At 42.5% G+C, this 17,529-nt stretch overlaps 2 protein-coding genes across 3 annotated transcripts; one reads left to right on the forward strand and one right to left on the reverse strand.

Annotated features, from left to right (window-relative positions):
- Window positions 1-2,556: 2,556 nt before the first annotated feature.
- LOC138964161 (coiled-coil domain-containing protein 71-like) lies at window positions 2,557-10,469 on the reverse strand. 2 transcript variants are annotated; one of them, XM_070336050.1, is made up of 4 exons: window positions 10,258-10,469; window positions 7,780-7,843; window positions 4,018-5,386; window positions 2,557-3,650 (listed from the first exon to the last, which is right to left on the reverse strand). In XM_070336050.1, exons 3-4 carry the CDS (start codon window positions 5,371-5,373, stop codon window positions 3,081-3,083), a joined length of 1,926 nt encoding a protein of 641 aa, XP_070192151.1. In that variant the 5' UTR covers window positions 5,374-5,386; window positions 7,780-7,843; window positions 10,258-10,469; the 3' UTR covers window positions 2,557-3,080. The 2 variants fall into 2 exon arrangements, with proteins under 2 accessions (XP_070192151.1, XP_070192152.1); XM_070336051.1 differs by lacking the exon at window positions 10,258-10,469 and adding an exon at window positions 8,478-8,566.
- A 515-nt stretch (window positions 10,470-10,984) lies between these two features.
- On the forward strand, window positions 10,985-17,183 carry LOC138964167 (WASH complex subunit 1-like). The gene is made up of 4 exons (XM_070336057.1): window positions 10,985-11,121; window positions 14,037-14,615; window positions 14,970-15,181; window positions 15,650-17,183. Exons 2-4 carry the CDS (start codon window positions 14,089-14,091, stop codon window positions 16,333-16,335), a joined length of 1,425 nt encoding a protein of 474 aa, XP_070192158.1. The 5' UTR covers window positions 10,985-11,121; window positions 14,037-14,088; the 3' UTR covers window positions 16,336-17,183.
- Window positions 17,184-17,529: the final 346 nt, after the last annotated feature.

Below are 17,529 nucleotides of genomic sequence, written 5' to 3' on the forward strand. Positions count from 1 at the left end.
AATTTTCTCGACTGAGAACCAAATGGGTTCGGTGCATTTGTCAGTCTGTCACATGTTGAAGGGCCCCATACGGGTTGAAAGAGATAAGGTACTGTCGTGTTTTTTCCCAAACCTAGTGCACTACCGTTCTCACGAGATAAGTTACTTCTGTTTTGTTCCGGTTTTTTTCTCCAATTGACACCATGTATGAGAGATGAAACAGAAAAGCCTGTTGTGAAAATGCAAAAATTTGGAGGAAAAAACGAAACAAAACAAAAGTAACTGTTCTCATGACAACGGCAAACAACGACACATGTTCACCGCCCTCAGCTAATTCAAGAAATCACCCCCCTCCTGCTAGGTACACGTACACTTAAGTTAACCTCTGCTTTGATCTCAGTGTGTGCCAAGAGTCAGATGAGAGAGAGAGAAAGCGAATCAAATCAAATCAAATTTTATTTTACGAGGGTTGTGGCATAAGCAATATAAACGAGCTTCTTTTCAACCAGCCCTCGCCCAGAGAGGGACTATTCTAATCTTAAATACATATATACAAACGTAAAACAATTACAAAAGATAAGCATGACAGTAAAAAAAAAAAAAAATAACAAGTCGCGTAAGGCGAAATTACTACATTTAGTCAAGCTGTGGAACTCACAGAATGAAACTGAACGTAGTCCGCCGCTAGTGCAAAAGGCAGTGAAAGTGACGAGCCTGTTTGGCGCGGCAGCGGTTGCGCTGTGCTTCATAGCACGCTTTACTGTACCTCTCTTCGTTTTAACTTTCTGAGCGTGTTTTTAATCCAAACATATCATATCTATATGTTTTTGGAATCAGGAACCGACAAGGAATAAGATGAAATAGTTTTTGAAACGATTTTGGAAATTTAATTTTGATCATAACTTTTAATTTTTTTAATTTTCAGAGCTTGTTTTTAATCCAAATTAACATATTTATATGTTTTTGGAATCAGAAAATTATGAAAAATAAGATGAACGTAAATTTGGATCGGTTTGTAAAAAAAATGTTTTTTTACAATTTTCAAATTTTTAATGACCAAAGTCATTAATTCATTTTTAAGCCACCCAACTTAAATGCAATACCGAAGTCCGGTCTTCGTCGAAAATTGCTTGGCCAAAATTTCAATCAATTTGATTAAAAAATGAGGGTGTGACAGTGCCGCCTCAACTTTTACAAAAAGCCGGATATGACGTCATCAAAGACATTTATCGAAAAAAGAAAAAAACGTCCGGGGATATCATTCCCAGGAACTCTCATGTAAGATTTCATAAAGATCGGTCCAGTAGTTTGGTCTGAATCGCTCTACACACACACACGCACAGACACACACACACACACATACACCACGACCCTCGTCTCGATTCCCCCTCTATGTTAAAACATTTAGTCAAAACTTGACTAAATGTAAAAATGGAACTGATCTCGTGAGAACTGTTGAGGCCTTGCAAGGTTTTGACGGCAACAATAATTATTGTAGTTCTCTAAGACTTTATTTCTGTTTGATTTGTGATATGTTGGGAAGACATATTTATCAATTGATCAACAAAATAAAACATAATACAAAACGACACAACATTGTTAAAATCATAATTGGCCAACGTTGAACGTTTACGAAGGCCTCAATCTTCTCGCGCCGTAGACCAGAGTTGGCCGCTGTCAGCGTGAGTTCGTCCCCACGTTCGGCGAGATATTTATTTCTCAGAGTCAACTTTGTGTGCAGACTCTCCTCGGTGTCCGAACACCCCCGTGTGTACACGCAAGCACAAGACCAAGTGCGCACGAAAAAGATCCTGTAATCCATGTCAGAGTTCGGTGGGTTATAGAAACACGAAAATACCCAGCATGCTTCCTCCGAAAGCGGCGTATGGCTGCCTAAATGGCGGGGTAAAAACGGTCATACACGTAAAAGCCGTGGGAGTTTCAGCCCATGAACGAACAAACAAACAAACATAACATTAAACCTTTCTTGGGGTTCATGGTCATGGCAACAGCCATAATAATATTATATCATGTATAATATTACATTTCAGCATATGTGAATTACATGTCATCATACCAAACTGTCATGCATTTTTATTCCCACATTATTCTGATTGATCACAACCAAACCTACCATCAGTGGACACATCCAAATGCAAGCGCCTGTCAGTCTTGACAACTTGCCACTGATCTAAAAATATAGATCAGTGCAACTTGCTGGGTCCTTTGCCACAGGAAGGTAAAATGTACAATGTATTTTCTGATTTGTGCACAAAAGCTTTTTTTTTTTTTTTTTTGTTGTTGCATAACAATGCTTAATGTCACTGTATGTTTGAAATTTTACATGAGAGTTCCTGGGTATGATATCCCCAGAATTGTTTTTCATTTTTTCGATAAATGTCTTTGCTGACGTCATATCCGGCTTTTTGTAAAAGTTGAGGCGGCACTGTCACACCCTCATTTTTCAATAAAATTGATTGAAATTTTGGCCAAGAATCTCAGCTTGGAGGCTTAAAAACTAATTAATGACTTTGGTCATTAAAAATCTGAAAATTGTAATTTTTTTTTTTTTTAATATAAAACGATCTAAAATTACGTTCATCTTTTTTTTCATCCTTTTCTGATTCCAAAAACATATAAATATGTTATATTTGGATTAAAAACAAGCTCTGAAAATTAAAAATATAAAAACTATGATTAAAATAAAATTTCCGAAATCGATTTAAAAACAATTTCATCTTATTCCTTGTCGGTTCCTGATTCCAAAAACATATAGATATGATATGTTTGGATTAAAAACACGCTCAGAAAGTTCAAACGAAGAGAGGTACAGAAAAGCGTGCTATGCAGCACAGCGCAACCACTACCGCGCTACACAGGCTCGTCAATTTCACTGCCTTTTGCACGAGCGGCGGACTACGGTCATTGTGAAAAAATGCATTGCGTTCAGTTTCATTCTGTGAGTTCACAGCTTGACTAAATGTAGTAATTTCGCCTTACGCGACTTGTTTGCTTTTGCTGTTAGTTTTGCGTATTGGTTTTGCTTTCGCTCTTGGTTTTTCTTCTGTGCTAGTGTTGGTCTAAATTATCTCCACGTTTTATCAGTTGCCTGAGATGAGAGTGTTGCACTTCTTCACACGGCGATGTGCTCTTCCAGTCGCTCTCGCAGCTTTCCGCTTGTGCCAGGCGTAGTCGTAATACTTGTTGATGTGCTTCTTGGCTTCCTTCAGGGCAGCCTCATCTAGCACGTTGCCTCTCCTCAGCCAGATCTGGCCGCCAGCCTGCAACACGGCCTTCACCTCGTGGTTCACGGCGCCAGAGTTGAGCAGGATCGTGTCCCAGAACGCGTGCTTCTTCCACGACGCGCAGGCCCTGAAGTACACCACGTACCGCTTCTTTGCTTTCATCTGCACGGCCACCTCGTAGACGGCTGGCGCGTATTGTTTGTCCCAGAAAAGCCGGACGTTGCGGAGTCCGATTTTGCGTGGAGGAGGTCCTCTGGGTCTTGAACGACTCCGGGGCATGAAATCCCACGACTGCTTGCCTCTGAGAGGGGGGTTAGCGGGGACGAGTGCCTTGTACCACGGGGTCCACTCGATCTTCTTCACACAGCTGCCTTTGCTCAACTCCTCATCCTTGACGTCTTCGCGGAACTTTTTCGTCACTCCAGGCTGAAACAACATTAAAACGCATTCCTGTTGAAAAGTGAAGGTGCTGGTTGAGGGGTGAGCAGAAGACCAAATGTTGACTTTATCGAGGTCTGGCAAGCAAACAGTAATCTGTATGTGTGATATGCGGGTTTTATTTTCAAATTCAATTCTGGTGAATTTGCTAGATTTTAAGAAATGCCTTTTTCATCAACAAAGCTGTCCAAACGGTAAGAGCTATTTCAGTTTGCCAAGGCTTCTTACGTTGTGGTATCTGTTTGTAAATGTACCATATACACGTGGCATCACATCAGTGTTTGAAAGACTACGTCCAGTGATTTATTATAAGAAACTTAGTTACTTTAAAAAAACACACATTACTTTAACTCACCACAGGCTTTTTTCGTTGCTTTGACTTCGTGGCTGTAACCTTTTTGCCTTTGCTCTTGTCGGGTTTTCTTCCTTTGACGACCTTCACCCCTCTGCCCTTTGCTTTCAAGGCCGCCGCTTTGGCTCCAGCCTTGACGTTTGCTTTGGTCGTCTTCGTCTTGCCTTTACTTGCCGTCGCCTTGCTTCTCCCCTTTCCTCCAGCCACGGCTGCCGTAACTTTGCCTTTGGTCTTGGCTGCAGTAACTTTGCCTTTGGTCTTGGCTGCAGTAACCTTGCCTTTGGTCTTGGCTGCAGTAACCTTGCCCTTGGTCTTGGCTGCAGTAACCTTGCCTTTGGTCTTGGCTGCAGCGACCTTTCCTTTGGTCTTAGCTGCAGTAGCCTTGCCTTTGGTCTTGGCTGCAGTAACCTTGCCCTTGCCCTTCGCTAAAGCGCCAGTCTTGGATACCGTGGTCTTCGCTTTGCCTTTGACCGGTGTTTTCTTGGCAGCCCCGTCTTCGTCCCGTTCTTCATCGTCTTCTTCCGGTGCATCTGTACCAAACACTCGGATGCTGGAAAGCTTCTTGACGAGGTGCGCCTTAGTGGTGGCAGCGCCATCCGACTTCTTGGACAGCTCTTTGCGGATGGAGGGAGGGGCGGAGAACAGAGCGGTGGTCTCCACTACAGAGGATCCAGAGGCTAGGGGCGTGACGGTCGTAACGTTACCTTCCGTGTCCAGCGTGACGACAGAACCATTCTTCTCCAGGGTAGCCACCGCGGACGCCTTGCTCGCAGACGACAGTGATCTTGCCTTGGTTAACGATTTGGAACTTGTCCTGCTCAGCGATTTAGAAGCGCTTCTACTCATCGACGTGGAACCCCTCTTGCTAAGCGATTTGGAACCTGCTCTGCTCAGCGATTTGGAACTTGTTTTGCTCAGCGATTTGGCGCTCGCTTTGCTCAGTGACGAGGACTTTCTCCCCGCACTGTCCACCTCCTTGTCCTCATCTTCCAACTGTAGGGTGGACATTCTCCTCAAGCCCGGAGCGATTACCTCCATTTCTTCGCTCACCTCCGTCACATCTTCTTCAACAGCTGAAAGCACGGCCGAGGACGCGGCGGACGCCTTCTTTGCTCTGCCAGTGGGAACGAGGGTGGGCCACTTGGGCAAGGGCAAGGTCGTAGAAGCATCGGGTTGGCCGCGAGAGGTCGTAGCCTTGACCCTGAAGCTTGGCCACTTGGGAGGGGCCATGGTGGCTGGGAGGGAGGTGTTGGAGCGACGGAGGGTGCTGAGGTTTCTGCTGATCGTTGTGCTGGTGCTCTGTTTGGTCAGTTTGGACGGTGGCTGGTAGGGCGCCGCCCTTGACGCCTTGCGCTTCATCCTTCGCTTGCAGCTGTGGAAGGGAGATATTAATAGTGATTAATATATGGATGTGTGGTTTGAAGGCAAAAAGCCAGACAGAATTCACAATTTAAGAATGCATCGCTGGACGGGCGAACATGGTCAATGAGTAAAAGGGAGTTCCTATCTTTTTCGACCCTCCAAAAGAAACTCGAGACTGAAGGAAAACAGATCCACACACACTCAAATGCAAACACACACACACACACACACACACACACACACACACACACACACACATACTGACGCAAATTGACACAAACACACACACACACACACACACACACACACACACACACACACACACACACACACACACAAAACCGAATGCCTCTTGTGCAGAGTTGGACTTTTTGTAATGTCAGAATTAGCCTATCATACTAGTATTTCATTCACTTGTGGTAATGTATAATTCATTAACTGACACTTCATTGTCAACCTGCGAAATGAATTCATCAACAATAACAACCAAAATCCCACTCTGCACAGAAAAGACCCAGGTTGTTGTCTCTAGGTGTGTGTCCATGTGGAGGGCTGGGGTTGCCCCATGGAACAGCCTGGACAGATTGAAGGTGAAAAGCTGGATTGTGTACAAGGGCCTTTGCCTTTAAAAACTCCTCACTGTGATGGAGGCTGATTATTAGTAACTGATATGTGCTGCAAGACGTATCTTGTCCATAAAGGGGCGGTGTCGGAATAGCTTACAGCAATACTAAGTTAGTTGCGCTTTCTGTTCTGTGTGTGACTTACTTCGCATGTACCGGGAATATATATGCCTAGTGGTACGAATTCTCTGTGTGTGTGTGTGTGTGTGTGTGTGTGTGTGTGTGTGTGTGTGTGTGTGTGTGTGTGTGTGTGTATGTGTGTGTGTGTGTGTGTGTGTGTGTGTCGTGCTCAAGTAGAGGAAGGGTCGTGCCGTTGGTGTGGACCAAACGGGAACACTAATCGCACATGCAATGACTGGACTTCAAAATCGTCTTTGTCTGATGCTATTATTCACATCTGTCTTGTGTGCGTATATATATATATATATCTTCTTCTATATCTATATACGGTTTGTGTGTGTCTGTCTGTCTGTCTGTGTGTTCACGATTCACGGCCAAAGTTCTCGATGGATCTGCTTCAAATTTGGTGGGCATATTCAGGTAGACCCCGGACACAATCGTGGAAAATTTTGAACACGTGCGTGCTCTCAGCGCGCAGCGTTGAACCGATTTTAGTTTTTCTGTACATCCATTCCCAGTAACTCTTCCTTATCTACTCCAGTGTTTTGCGCGTTTATCTCCCTTCCTTCGTACGGTGCGCCGGCTTCACCCGGAAAGAAAAGGACTGCAGCAGAAGAGCCCATCTCATCAACCGACCGTTGGAGGTCTTTGATCTCTGCAAGTGCTGCAGAGATTGATGATCCGGGTATTCGGCTCTACTTCTTCCCGGCGAAGCCGGTATTCATCTAGTATTAATATATATATATATATGTGTGTGTGTGTGTGTGTTGGCACGCGCACGTTTTATTCAGTACCTACTTCAAACAAGGATCCCGAAATGAGTCTGTGCGTGTGTTTGTGTGTGTGTGTTTGTTTGTGTGTTTGTGTGTGTGTGTGTGTGTGTGTGTGTGTGTGTGTGTTTTCTATGTGAGAAACTTATAACTTATTACAGTTACAGAGCTATTGTGAGACTTGTTTAAATTAAAGGGAGGACAAAAACAACGAAGAATAAAGAATCAAAAAGATCAAAAACCAATGGTTAAGTTGCAATATTATGGTTTATGCAACCTTCATCTGGCAGAATTTCAGAAGACTGAAGGCACAATGTCTTGAAGAGATTGTTTAATTTCATGAAGATAATGTACAGTAAATTGTGAGAGGGGGGGGGGGGGGGGGAGTTGCATTCGATTTTTAACTTTCTTGTTCTTGTTTCTTCATTCATACATAGTTGGGCTAAATAAGCATTTGATTGAAACAAATTAAAGAATGTAACCTGAAAAGCTACCAACCCTTCCAGTTTTCGCGGAATTCTTCCGAGTTTTGATTTCGTTCTAGCTATTTCCGATTTCTGTAACCATATTCCGATTTTCTAATAAAAAAATAAAAATCTAAAAAAATAAAAAAAACGTTTATTTTATTTTATTTCTTTTTAATTTTTTTATTTAGAAAATCGGTCCATTGACTGACTGATACATTTATCTATCGGTCTTTTCTGAATTTACCTAGGCAAAAGACCGATGACCGACGCCCAAGCCATACCCTGACTTTGTGACAATACAATAAACCGACACAGATCTGGTCACATGTTTCCGATGTAAGTGTACTTTTCTACACAGTTTCAAGTGTTATAAATAACAAGACTGTGTTCCAGGAAAATAAAGAAAACGCTGTTTGCACTTACTTGGCTCCGAAGAATTGCTACTAAGTGTTGAATGTGCTTGTTGATCACAGCAGCAAGGCAATGCCTGAAACACAATATTTCACCTGTGTACTCAGGGATTAATTGATCGACTGCCATTCAGTTCAAGCGGCGGCATGTCTAACTCTCATAACGTGTCGCCACGTCAAAGTTCTTATACCGTCACTAACACTGTAGCCTACGTTAAAACGCCGGCAGATTATTTTCCTTGGCGAGATTCAAACTGACTTGCGCAAGAACGCGAGCTGTCATTTGATTTTAGAATAAGTATTATCTGTGCATGGCTATACATTGACCCAGTTACACTAACTAATCGTAGCATAGGTCTAGGCCTACATGTATGTCTTCTAGGGATTTTTTGTTTGTTTGTTTGCTTAACGCCCAGCCGACCACGAAGGGCCATATCAGGGCGGTGCTGCTTTGACATATAACGTGCGCCACTCTTCTAGGGATACACTCTCTGGGAAGAAGAAAAGCACTCTATGGTTTTTAATCAGTGTACCAGTGAGCTAAACGGGATCGACTCAGAACGGAAACTTGCAAGTCAGCGCAAACTATACACACTGTGCTGTAGTACAGCCTGTATGGTCGACACACAAAGCACACACATGATCTTGGTATACAGTATAACGGTTATATCACACGGCGTTTGCCACTGCAAATTAAGACTTAATATATACCTGGCAAAAACACACAGTCGGCTGGAGCGACCTACTAAATTCACATGCCGGTCAGAACGACAACCAGTCGGCAATGTAGAGAGCGTGTGCATTCTTGTTTTAACACTGATTAACAAGATATAATTGGCCCTCGCTAAATATCAATATCAGCACAGGCCAGTGCAGTTAAGTTTCGAGACGCTTTAAAATTAAAAATCACGTTACTAATTATGTACTGGCTTGGTGTTGTTGATTATTGGGGTCGTTCCTTTTAAACTGATGAATGCAGTAAAAATGGGAAACATGACTCTCTGGGATTCGGGTAAACATTTATCATAAATTAGGCAATTCAGAATTGGGTCATTTTGAACATTATTTGGTCAGTTTGACCAGTTTTTTCTTTCATCCAAAAATGTACCACGTTGTTTGTCACTTCAAGTGACACCTTGCTTTTGTCCACAAAGCCAAATAAAATTACATTATGTACTATAGTAAACTCGTCTTTCATTTTTTCACTCACATGCGAAGCAAAAGTGAGTCTATGTACTCACCCGAGTCGTCCGTCCGTCCGTCCGTCCGGAAAACTTTAACGTTGGATATTTCTTGGACACTATTCAGTCTATCAGTACCAAATTTGGCAAGATGGTGTATGATGACAAGGCCCCCAAAAACAGACATAGCATCTTGACCTTGCTTCAAGGTCAAGGTCGCAGGGGCCATAAATGTTGTCTAAAAAACAGCTATTTTTCCCATTTTTCCCATTTTCTCTGAAGTTTTTGAGATTCAATACCTCACCTATATATGATATATAGGGCAAAGTAAGCCCCATCTTTTGATACCAGTTTGGTTTACCTTGCTTCAAGGTCAAGGTCACAGGAGCTCTTCAAAGTTGGATTGTATACATATTTTGAAGTGACCTTGACCCTGAACTATGGAAGATAACTGTTTCAAACTTAAAAATTATGTGGGGCACATGTTATGCTTTCATCATGAGACACATTTGGTCACATATGATCAAGGTCAAGGTCACTTTGACCTTATGAAATGTGACCAAAATAAGGTAGTGAACCACTAAAAGTGACCATATCTCATGGTAGAAAGAGCCAATAAGCACCATTGTACTTCCTATGTCTTGAATTAACAGCTTTGTGTTGCATGACCTTGGATGACCTTGACCTTGGGTCAAGGTCACATGTATTTTGGTAGGAAAAATGTGTAAAGCAGTTCTTAGTGTATGATGTCATTGCTAGGTTTCGTTATTTGACCTTGACCCTGAAGGTCAAGGTCATGTAAAGGTCAAGGTCAAGCATGTGAGTCGTATGGGCTTTGCCCTTCTTGTGGTTGAACATGTACGGCTTGGACAGGAAAGGCCTGTTGTGTAGGAACGTAAAAAGGCACACGCCAGTCTATTCTGCGAAACTGAACAACAACAACAACAACAACAACAACATCGACGACGCCGACAACAACAACAAAACTATGACACGGTAACTCGACTCCCATTATTCTGGAACGACTGATCGTTCGTTTAAAAATGTGGCGGGTCACTGAGTTCACGATGATCAACACCGGGCCTACACCTTACGGCAGAACGAAGGAAGAAGAAAACAGGAGAGAAAAACCCAGATCATCCCAACAGCACCTGGCTCTGAACAGACACACATGATCTCACACTAGACGCAGTTCGGTACCAGCTTGACATTGGTTGATGTTAGTTTGAGGAATGTTACTATCTTGCTACGACTGCATTGTCACGAACGGCCGACGCCGAGCGAAACAAAGCTGCTTCGATCGTGTTTACCTGAAACTTCACCGTGGCGGCAACAGTCTCAGTGTGGGTGCCGCCTTAATTCTTTCCACTGACACGGGACAAAGCCTCCAGTCTAGTCACATCGGAGGATTTATATATGTACAACAGGGATATGCCACCATTGCTTCAGACGTACGTTTTACTTCACCGAATAGCAGGCACAGCAAAAACCAGAGGTTAATATATAAATTGGCCACGCCCCCGTTTGCGTCAGGGTTTGCTTTAGCCGGGTCTGCTCTGCTCCGCGAAGCTTAATGATTTTTTTTTTAACACTAGTGTGTCGTCACAATTACAGGCGCCAGAATTGGACGTTTTTAAACAGTCTGACGATTTCAGTAATGCATTCACACGGTAGAGGTTGAAACTGAGTAGACAGATGTAGGCCAAATGAAGTCTTCTTCTTCTTCTTCTTCTTCTTCTTCAAAATAGTGAGGAAATCCCTGCACAAGGCAACTATCCTCTGGTACGCCTAATTTCCCCAGAAAAGTGCCTTTACTACTCACAGGGACCTATATCTAATATAGGTCTATGCTACTCACTAACCGGCGGCATCAGTCATAGCGGTCCGGATACCGGTTCGAGTGCCGCACCCCCACACATACTCTTCCCACTCTACCATCATGGTGTTGAGTGCTGAAAAGAAAGACAATCAAATTTGAATACTAGCGCCATACTAGTCGGGCAAATAAAATGTTATCAGCTTGCGTTTTTATTTGTGTAGGTTCCGGTGATAACGACGAAACATTTCTACAAGTCACATGACTAAGAATCACATGATCTTGAACAGTGTACAGCACTTCCGGTCAGATGTAAGAAGGATAGCGAAAGATAAAGTGAACAAATGAAAGGCTTGTGGTAAGTACTTACACTTCTGTGTCATGCCCAACTCTTGACATTTGTTCAACAAAGCAAGGCGTCAAACATGTAGCAAACAAACAGGATATTCTGCAGTGATGAAGATGAGATGCTTTAGCGTGTACGATATGTTCGAACATAAACTGTTACTTTCAGTGCCCTGAATGTTTTTGGTTCAACGCCCCCCTACTGGCCCTAGGCTGAAGACAATAGGAATGGCGCGATTCTTATTCAGAATCTTGATTTAATCAAAAGCTGACCAAATGTCATGGATTATTGCTGTGGGCTGCAGGAAGCATATGATGTCATGCTGTAACCAATTTGCTTTTTCATAAATTTGAAGTTTACAGATTTGATTTGTAGATTTGACCTACTTATGAGAATGATAGATATTGCATTCAGCTATAAGTCATCTCTCCGGTAGGTGACTCAGGTATTGAGCAGACAGTTAATAAAGTTAACTAGTGGTACCCGTGCTACGCACTTTGTGTGCTGCGCATGCGATGTCATTTTGTTGGTTATGTGCTTGTGAAAATGTTGTTTGCACCCCTCCCCCCCCCCCCCCCGCACATTATCCCGCATATAATGAATTATATTCTCTTGGTGAAAAATAAAATGTTAACCCTTACACCGGTGCAATTCTGTAACACATGTTACATAGCCACTGGTGAATTAACAGAGAGAAAAATAACAAAAAACAGTCATATAGGTTTTCGCATCAATGGGAGGTAATCGGAACTGACCAAAAAGACTGCGCGACCGCACGCGACTATACAAACAAACAAAATAAAATACAGCAGGTATGACGTTTGCATGAATCCATGATTACGTCTACATGAACAACAGTGATAAAAGTGCGCATCTCTTCCCAGCCGTGCAGCGCTTTGAAAGTTGGAAGCATTAAAATTTAAACGGGTAAAAAGCCATCGTGAAGATACGAAAAAAAGTATGACGTCTAAAATACTTAATGATTCAAACGCATAGTATAACATATGTAATTGACAACATTGTCAACAGAAAATATATACATGGTTCACACACACAATCGAGTACACACATCCATCCATGCTTATTTAAAGTCATGTACACACACACATACATACATGGCATCAAGCAACACACAATTAAATGACACATATGGAATATGGAAAACGTATAATGGACATGAACATGGCAAGTAATTTACACCGTTACCTACTATAAAATTGATGATATATATATACCACTCACTTGCTATTCGCCTAAAAGCTTGCGGTGTGCTGTGACACATATAAGAAACCAGAAGAAAAAAGGACTTTACTTTGGCGAAAAGAGCATATGCTGCTTATTTTTGTACATAACTGCTATAACTGTATTTTTTCCGAACACTTACATGTAAAAAACATAGAGATATATCTTACCATTTCACTAAGACAGCCAAAATAACGGTCAAATTAAGGGGAGATCATGATGACGTACATGTCTATGGTTGCACCGGGGGAAAATATTTAGTCGCTGGAACCTATAAGGTATAACACATGTTACATAGCCACTGGTGAATTAACAGAGAGAAAAATAACAAAAAACAGTCATATAGGTTTTCGCATCAATGGGAGGTAATCGGAACTGACCAAAAAGACTGCGCGACCGCACGCGACTATACAAACAAACAAAATAAAATACAGCAGGTATGACGTTTGCATGAATCCATGATTACGTCTACATGAACAACAGTGATAAAAGTGCGCATCTCTTCCCAGCCGTGCAGCGCTTTGAAAGTTGGAAGCATTAAAATTTAAACGGGTAAAAAGCCATCGTGAAGATACGAAAAAAAGTATGACGTCTAAAATACTTAATGATTCAAACGCATAGTATAACATATGTAATTGACAACATTGTCAACAGAAAATATATACATGGTTCACACACACAATCGAGTGCACACATCCATCCATGCTTATTTAAAGTCATGTACACACATACATACATGGCATCAAGCAACACACAATTAAATGACACATATGGAATATGGAAAACGTATAATGGACATGAACATGGCAAGTAATTTACACCGTTATCTACTATAAAATTGATGATATATATATACCACTCACTTGCTATTCGCCTAAAAGCTTGCGGTGTGCTGTGACACATATAAGAAACCAGAAGAAAAAAGGACTTTACTTTGGCGAAAAGAGCATATGCTGCTTATTTTTGTACATAGCTGCTATAACTGTATTTTTTCCGAACACTTACATGTAAAAAACATAGAGATATATCTTACCATTTCACTAAGACAGCCAAAATAACGGTCAAATTAAGGGGAGATCATGATGACGTACATGTCTATGGTTGAACCGGGGGAAAATATTTAGTCGCTGGAACCTATAAGGTTATACGGCGACTTATCAGGTGATAATGTTTCGAACTTATCTTTTAAAAATTAAGTAAACAAATCTATGGAATATTTTGGAGTTCCATTAACAGATAAACAGATCTATCTATCTTCTTATTATTTTAGGTTCGTCTGGGGTAGAGAAATAAAACACACAGCTAGGTTCGTCTGAGGTGCGGTCGCGTAGTGTTTAATGTAGTGTTTAGAAGAAGAACCAATCACAGATCTCTTTCGCCGCGATGTCAAAGTTCAGGTCAAAGTTCACTGTTGTCTGCTCAAATTTGCGAGACAAACCTCTTCAAACTTTGTTCGTGGACAAAATTGGAAGTCGGGACCTAGCGGAATCGATTTCCTGGGTCACGTTGGCATAGCAACCGAAGGAGAAGGCACAAATCCGCGCGGTTTGGTCACAGGAATCGAAAAACCACCGAAAAACCTACCAGTATTATATAGTAGATTTAAGTTATGTTGGCAAGAGGATTTTTGTGTTATGCCTCAGTGATAACTGTACTATGATAAAGTTGTTTTTTGGTTGTTTCAGGTAATGGTGTGTCAAGATGGCTAGTTTCTAAATACCTCTTCAGCCTAATCCCATGACAATCATGAGTGAACAGGCATTCTCCATCCCAACCATCCCGCCAGACTTGCGGCGAGAGGAAACCATCCTTCAAATTACCGATTCTCTGGAGTACCTGGAAAAGGTGGCAAACGATGTGTTTACTCGGATCAGCAAGAGAGTGGCTGAGAACAGAACTCGATTACAGCAAGTCAATGACAGAGTCAGCTTAGCACAGGCACGTGTTGACAAACTCAAAGGTAGCAACAAGGCCACCAAAGTTTTTGCATCTTCCAAGTACCCTGCTGAAGATGAGCAGAAGAATTACCACACCCTGTTTGCAGCTACGGAGGGGGTGAAGGTCACCAAACGGAAGCACTACAGAGTGCAGTCGAAGCATCCGCCGTCAGACGAACGTGTGCTGCGAGAGAAGCTGCAGTTCTTCAACGTCCACCTCAACACCAAGTCAAAGAAAGATGCGGAGAAAGGAGAGGGACTGGGGGGGTTACCCCACTCTCTGCCGTCCATCAGCTCTCTGCTGCTCTTCAATACCACTGAAAACCCGTAAGTAATGATGATATCTTGTCAGGCACTTGTTTTCTTGTATATATATCAGTGTCTCTGCTTCTCTCTCGATCCCCACAGTCTTGGGATAGCGTAGAATTTTTTGTAAGCTTCAAATTGTTTTGAATATTTGTGACTTGAAGCATAAGAAGGGTCGTTTTTTTGTTTAGCTGTACATTGTTTTGAATGTTTATGAAGTACCTTGAATTTTAACAAGTTCAGCCTGACCAAATATTTGTTTGCATTCATCTGAAACATCAGAATGCATCGCATACTATTGCCGGCTTGAAAGTCGCCCAGCTACTTTTAAAATGAACCATAAAGTTAATTGCATATTGATCTGTTTTTGCACAGTTACAAGAAGTATGTGATGCTGGACCCACTGGGTGTGGTGACCAAGACGCGAGCAGCGGTGACAGAGGGGGCTGCTGGTCCAGCGGACGCTCCCACCACCATCGTCCAGAGCGAAGAGATGCAACGCCAGCAGCAGGAGAACTACTTCTACGTTCCTGATCTTGGCAACGTGCCGGAAATTGCTGTCCCAGACTTCCTGCCAAACTTACCGGGTGAGAAATAAGGCAAAATTATAAATGCTCTATCTTGAAAATGGGGAGCTTTGTAATCCAGAGGTAGGAAAGAAATGGATAAAACTGTTTACTGTAGCATGCACTTACAGAAGAAATGTATGCAGTTGGGATATCTTTTTGTTATTGTTGTTTTCTTAAGCATGATTTGTCTCATGTTTCATGCACTCTCTTGAAAAAAGGATAAGATTTGAAGCAAAGGAACAAAGGGTCAGTCATATTTTCTTATTCTTCAGCGCCTGTCTATTATCGGCATACAACGGTAGCACTGAATTGTTGGTAAAGAGACTTCACAAAGAAGACTTCGGGCTCAATTAAGGACCAGCTTTAGGATTATTAGGTGGGAGTACAACTTGTCACATCCGCACCAATATGAAAATGGGAAATATGGAGTGTTCCGAGAAGTGTATACCTTTTCATGTAGTCACCATGGTGTCACGTTGTGTGCAGGTGTGGCCGATGACGTGACGTTCAGTGGTGACCAAGGCTTGTCCATCGCCCCCTCAGTGCTGGCCACCAACATACCAGACCTGCCGTCCATCGCGCCAGAAACCGACGCCATTCCCTCCGGTCCTGCTGCCCCAGGTGCACCTTCTGAAGCACCTCCTCCCCCACCCCCAGGGCCCCCTCCCCCTGGCCCGCCTCCCCCTCCTGGTCCCCCGCCCCCTCCTTCTGCTGCTCCCCCACCCCCTCCCCCAGGACCACCACCCCCTCCTGGACCAGCAGCACCTCCTCCGGAGGGCCCACCCCCTTCAGATGTGCCGGTAGCAGTTGCAGCCCCGAGCGACGGTCGGTCAAACCTCATGGACGCTATCCGGGCTGCAGGGGGAGCAGGGAAAGCAATGCTTCGTTCGGCCAAAGAAAAGAAGGCGCAGAGCAAGAAGAAGAAGCAGGAGGAAAAAGAGAAGGGACCAGCGTCGTCTGGTGGGGGTGGAGATTTGATGGGCGATCTCTTCAAACAGCTGTCCATGCGACGGAAGGGTATTTCTGGGTCTGGAAAGCCTGGAGGTGGGGGTGGTGAGAAGTCGGATGGTGGTGGGGGTGCAATGGACAAGATTTCGGCCATGATTCCCTCCCCGCCCAAGCCCGGTGGTGGTGGTGGAGGAGGCGGTGATGATGATGACGACTGGGAGTAAAACAGACAGACTGGGTGTGAATGATTTTGAATGGAAGTGTGTATAGAGGAAAGCATGCTTTCTTTTTTCTGAATAATTCTGTAACCTAGCTTGCTGTCTAACCATAAAGGATTCTTTTTAAAAAAAAAGTACAATGCACTGTTTTATGCACCACCAAGGATGGCTTGAGCAGATAATAATCTGATTCTTTTTCTGAGGTAATAAGAGATTTTTTTCGATTTCTGTTGCTTACCTCGACAGTATACCTGTTCTGGGTTTTTTAAACTGTTATAGCTCGGAATCACTTGAGTTTTCATTGCAGAGGATGTTTGCACTTCAAATTTTCTTACACACAACATTCCATAAGTAATGTCACATTTAATTCTTTGCCCTTGTTGATGGTTTATATGAGTTTGTTATGAAGTTGGTGTCTCTTAGATTGTTACTTTTAATCTTTTAGGCTGCAAAACAAGAGAAGAGTATTGTATACATATGGCATGGTTTTTTTTGTTATACATGTTTGTATGCTGGATGCCGAGTGTGCAAAGATTACGGAAAGGTGTTTGTATGAAACAATACTAAAAAAAGATGTTATGCTATTATGCATTTCTGACACCATTATTGGGTGCAAAATTATCATGTATTTGCAAGAGCCATATTTGAATGACCAGGTGTTTTCCAGATAATTCTATGTAATTGTTACCAAATTTCATCAAGCTCAGTAGAGGTGAAAATGTGCTATCCAAGGAAAAAGTTTGTTAAGATTTGCCGTATCAGAACAAAAATTATGTAGTGTAACTACATGTATTACTTGTTCAAAGTCCACGAACATATAAGATGCGATTTAAATATTATTTAACAGAATCTAACATTTGTGTCTATGTATTCTTACTATTGTGTGTATGGAGTGGGGAGTGAGTGTTGAAAGACTAGCAGTGGAATGAGCTCAAGGGCTCCAGAAACTGCGTCCTGTACGCTTTATAAGCCGAAAAACATACCAGAAATTCATGGTCTTGAGAAACCTTTATAGAGCGAGTCCCGGGATGCACTGCATATTCATTAACATGTGTACCACCGGTTCTGTTTTTAGAAAATATTCTGCCAGGTCTGTACCAAAGCAAAATGATTGTACATGTATCACTATCACTCAGATATCATCAAAATGTTTTCGTGAAGGGCTCAGATGACTTTCAAAAGTTAGCACTGCATTAAATT

This window comes from Littorina saxatilis, linkage group LG4 (genome assembly GCF_037325665.1).
Source record: "Littorina saxatilis isolate snail1 linkage group LG4, US_GU_Lsax_2.0, whole genome shotgun sequence".
Lineage (NCBI taxonomy): Eukaryota > Metazoa > Mollusca > Gastropoda > Littorinimorpha > Littorinidae > Littorina > Littorina saxatilis.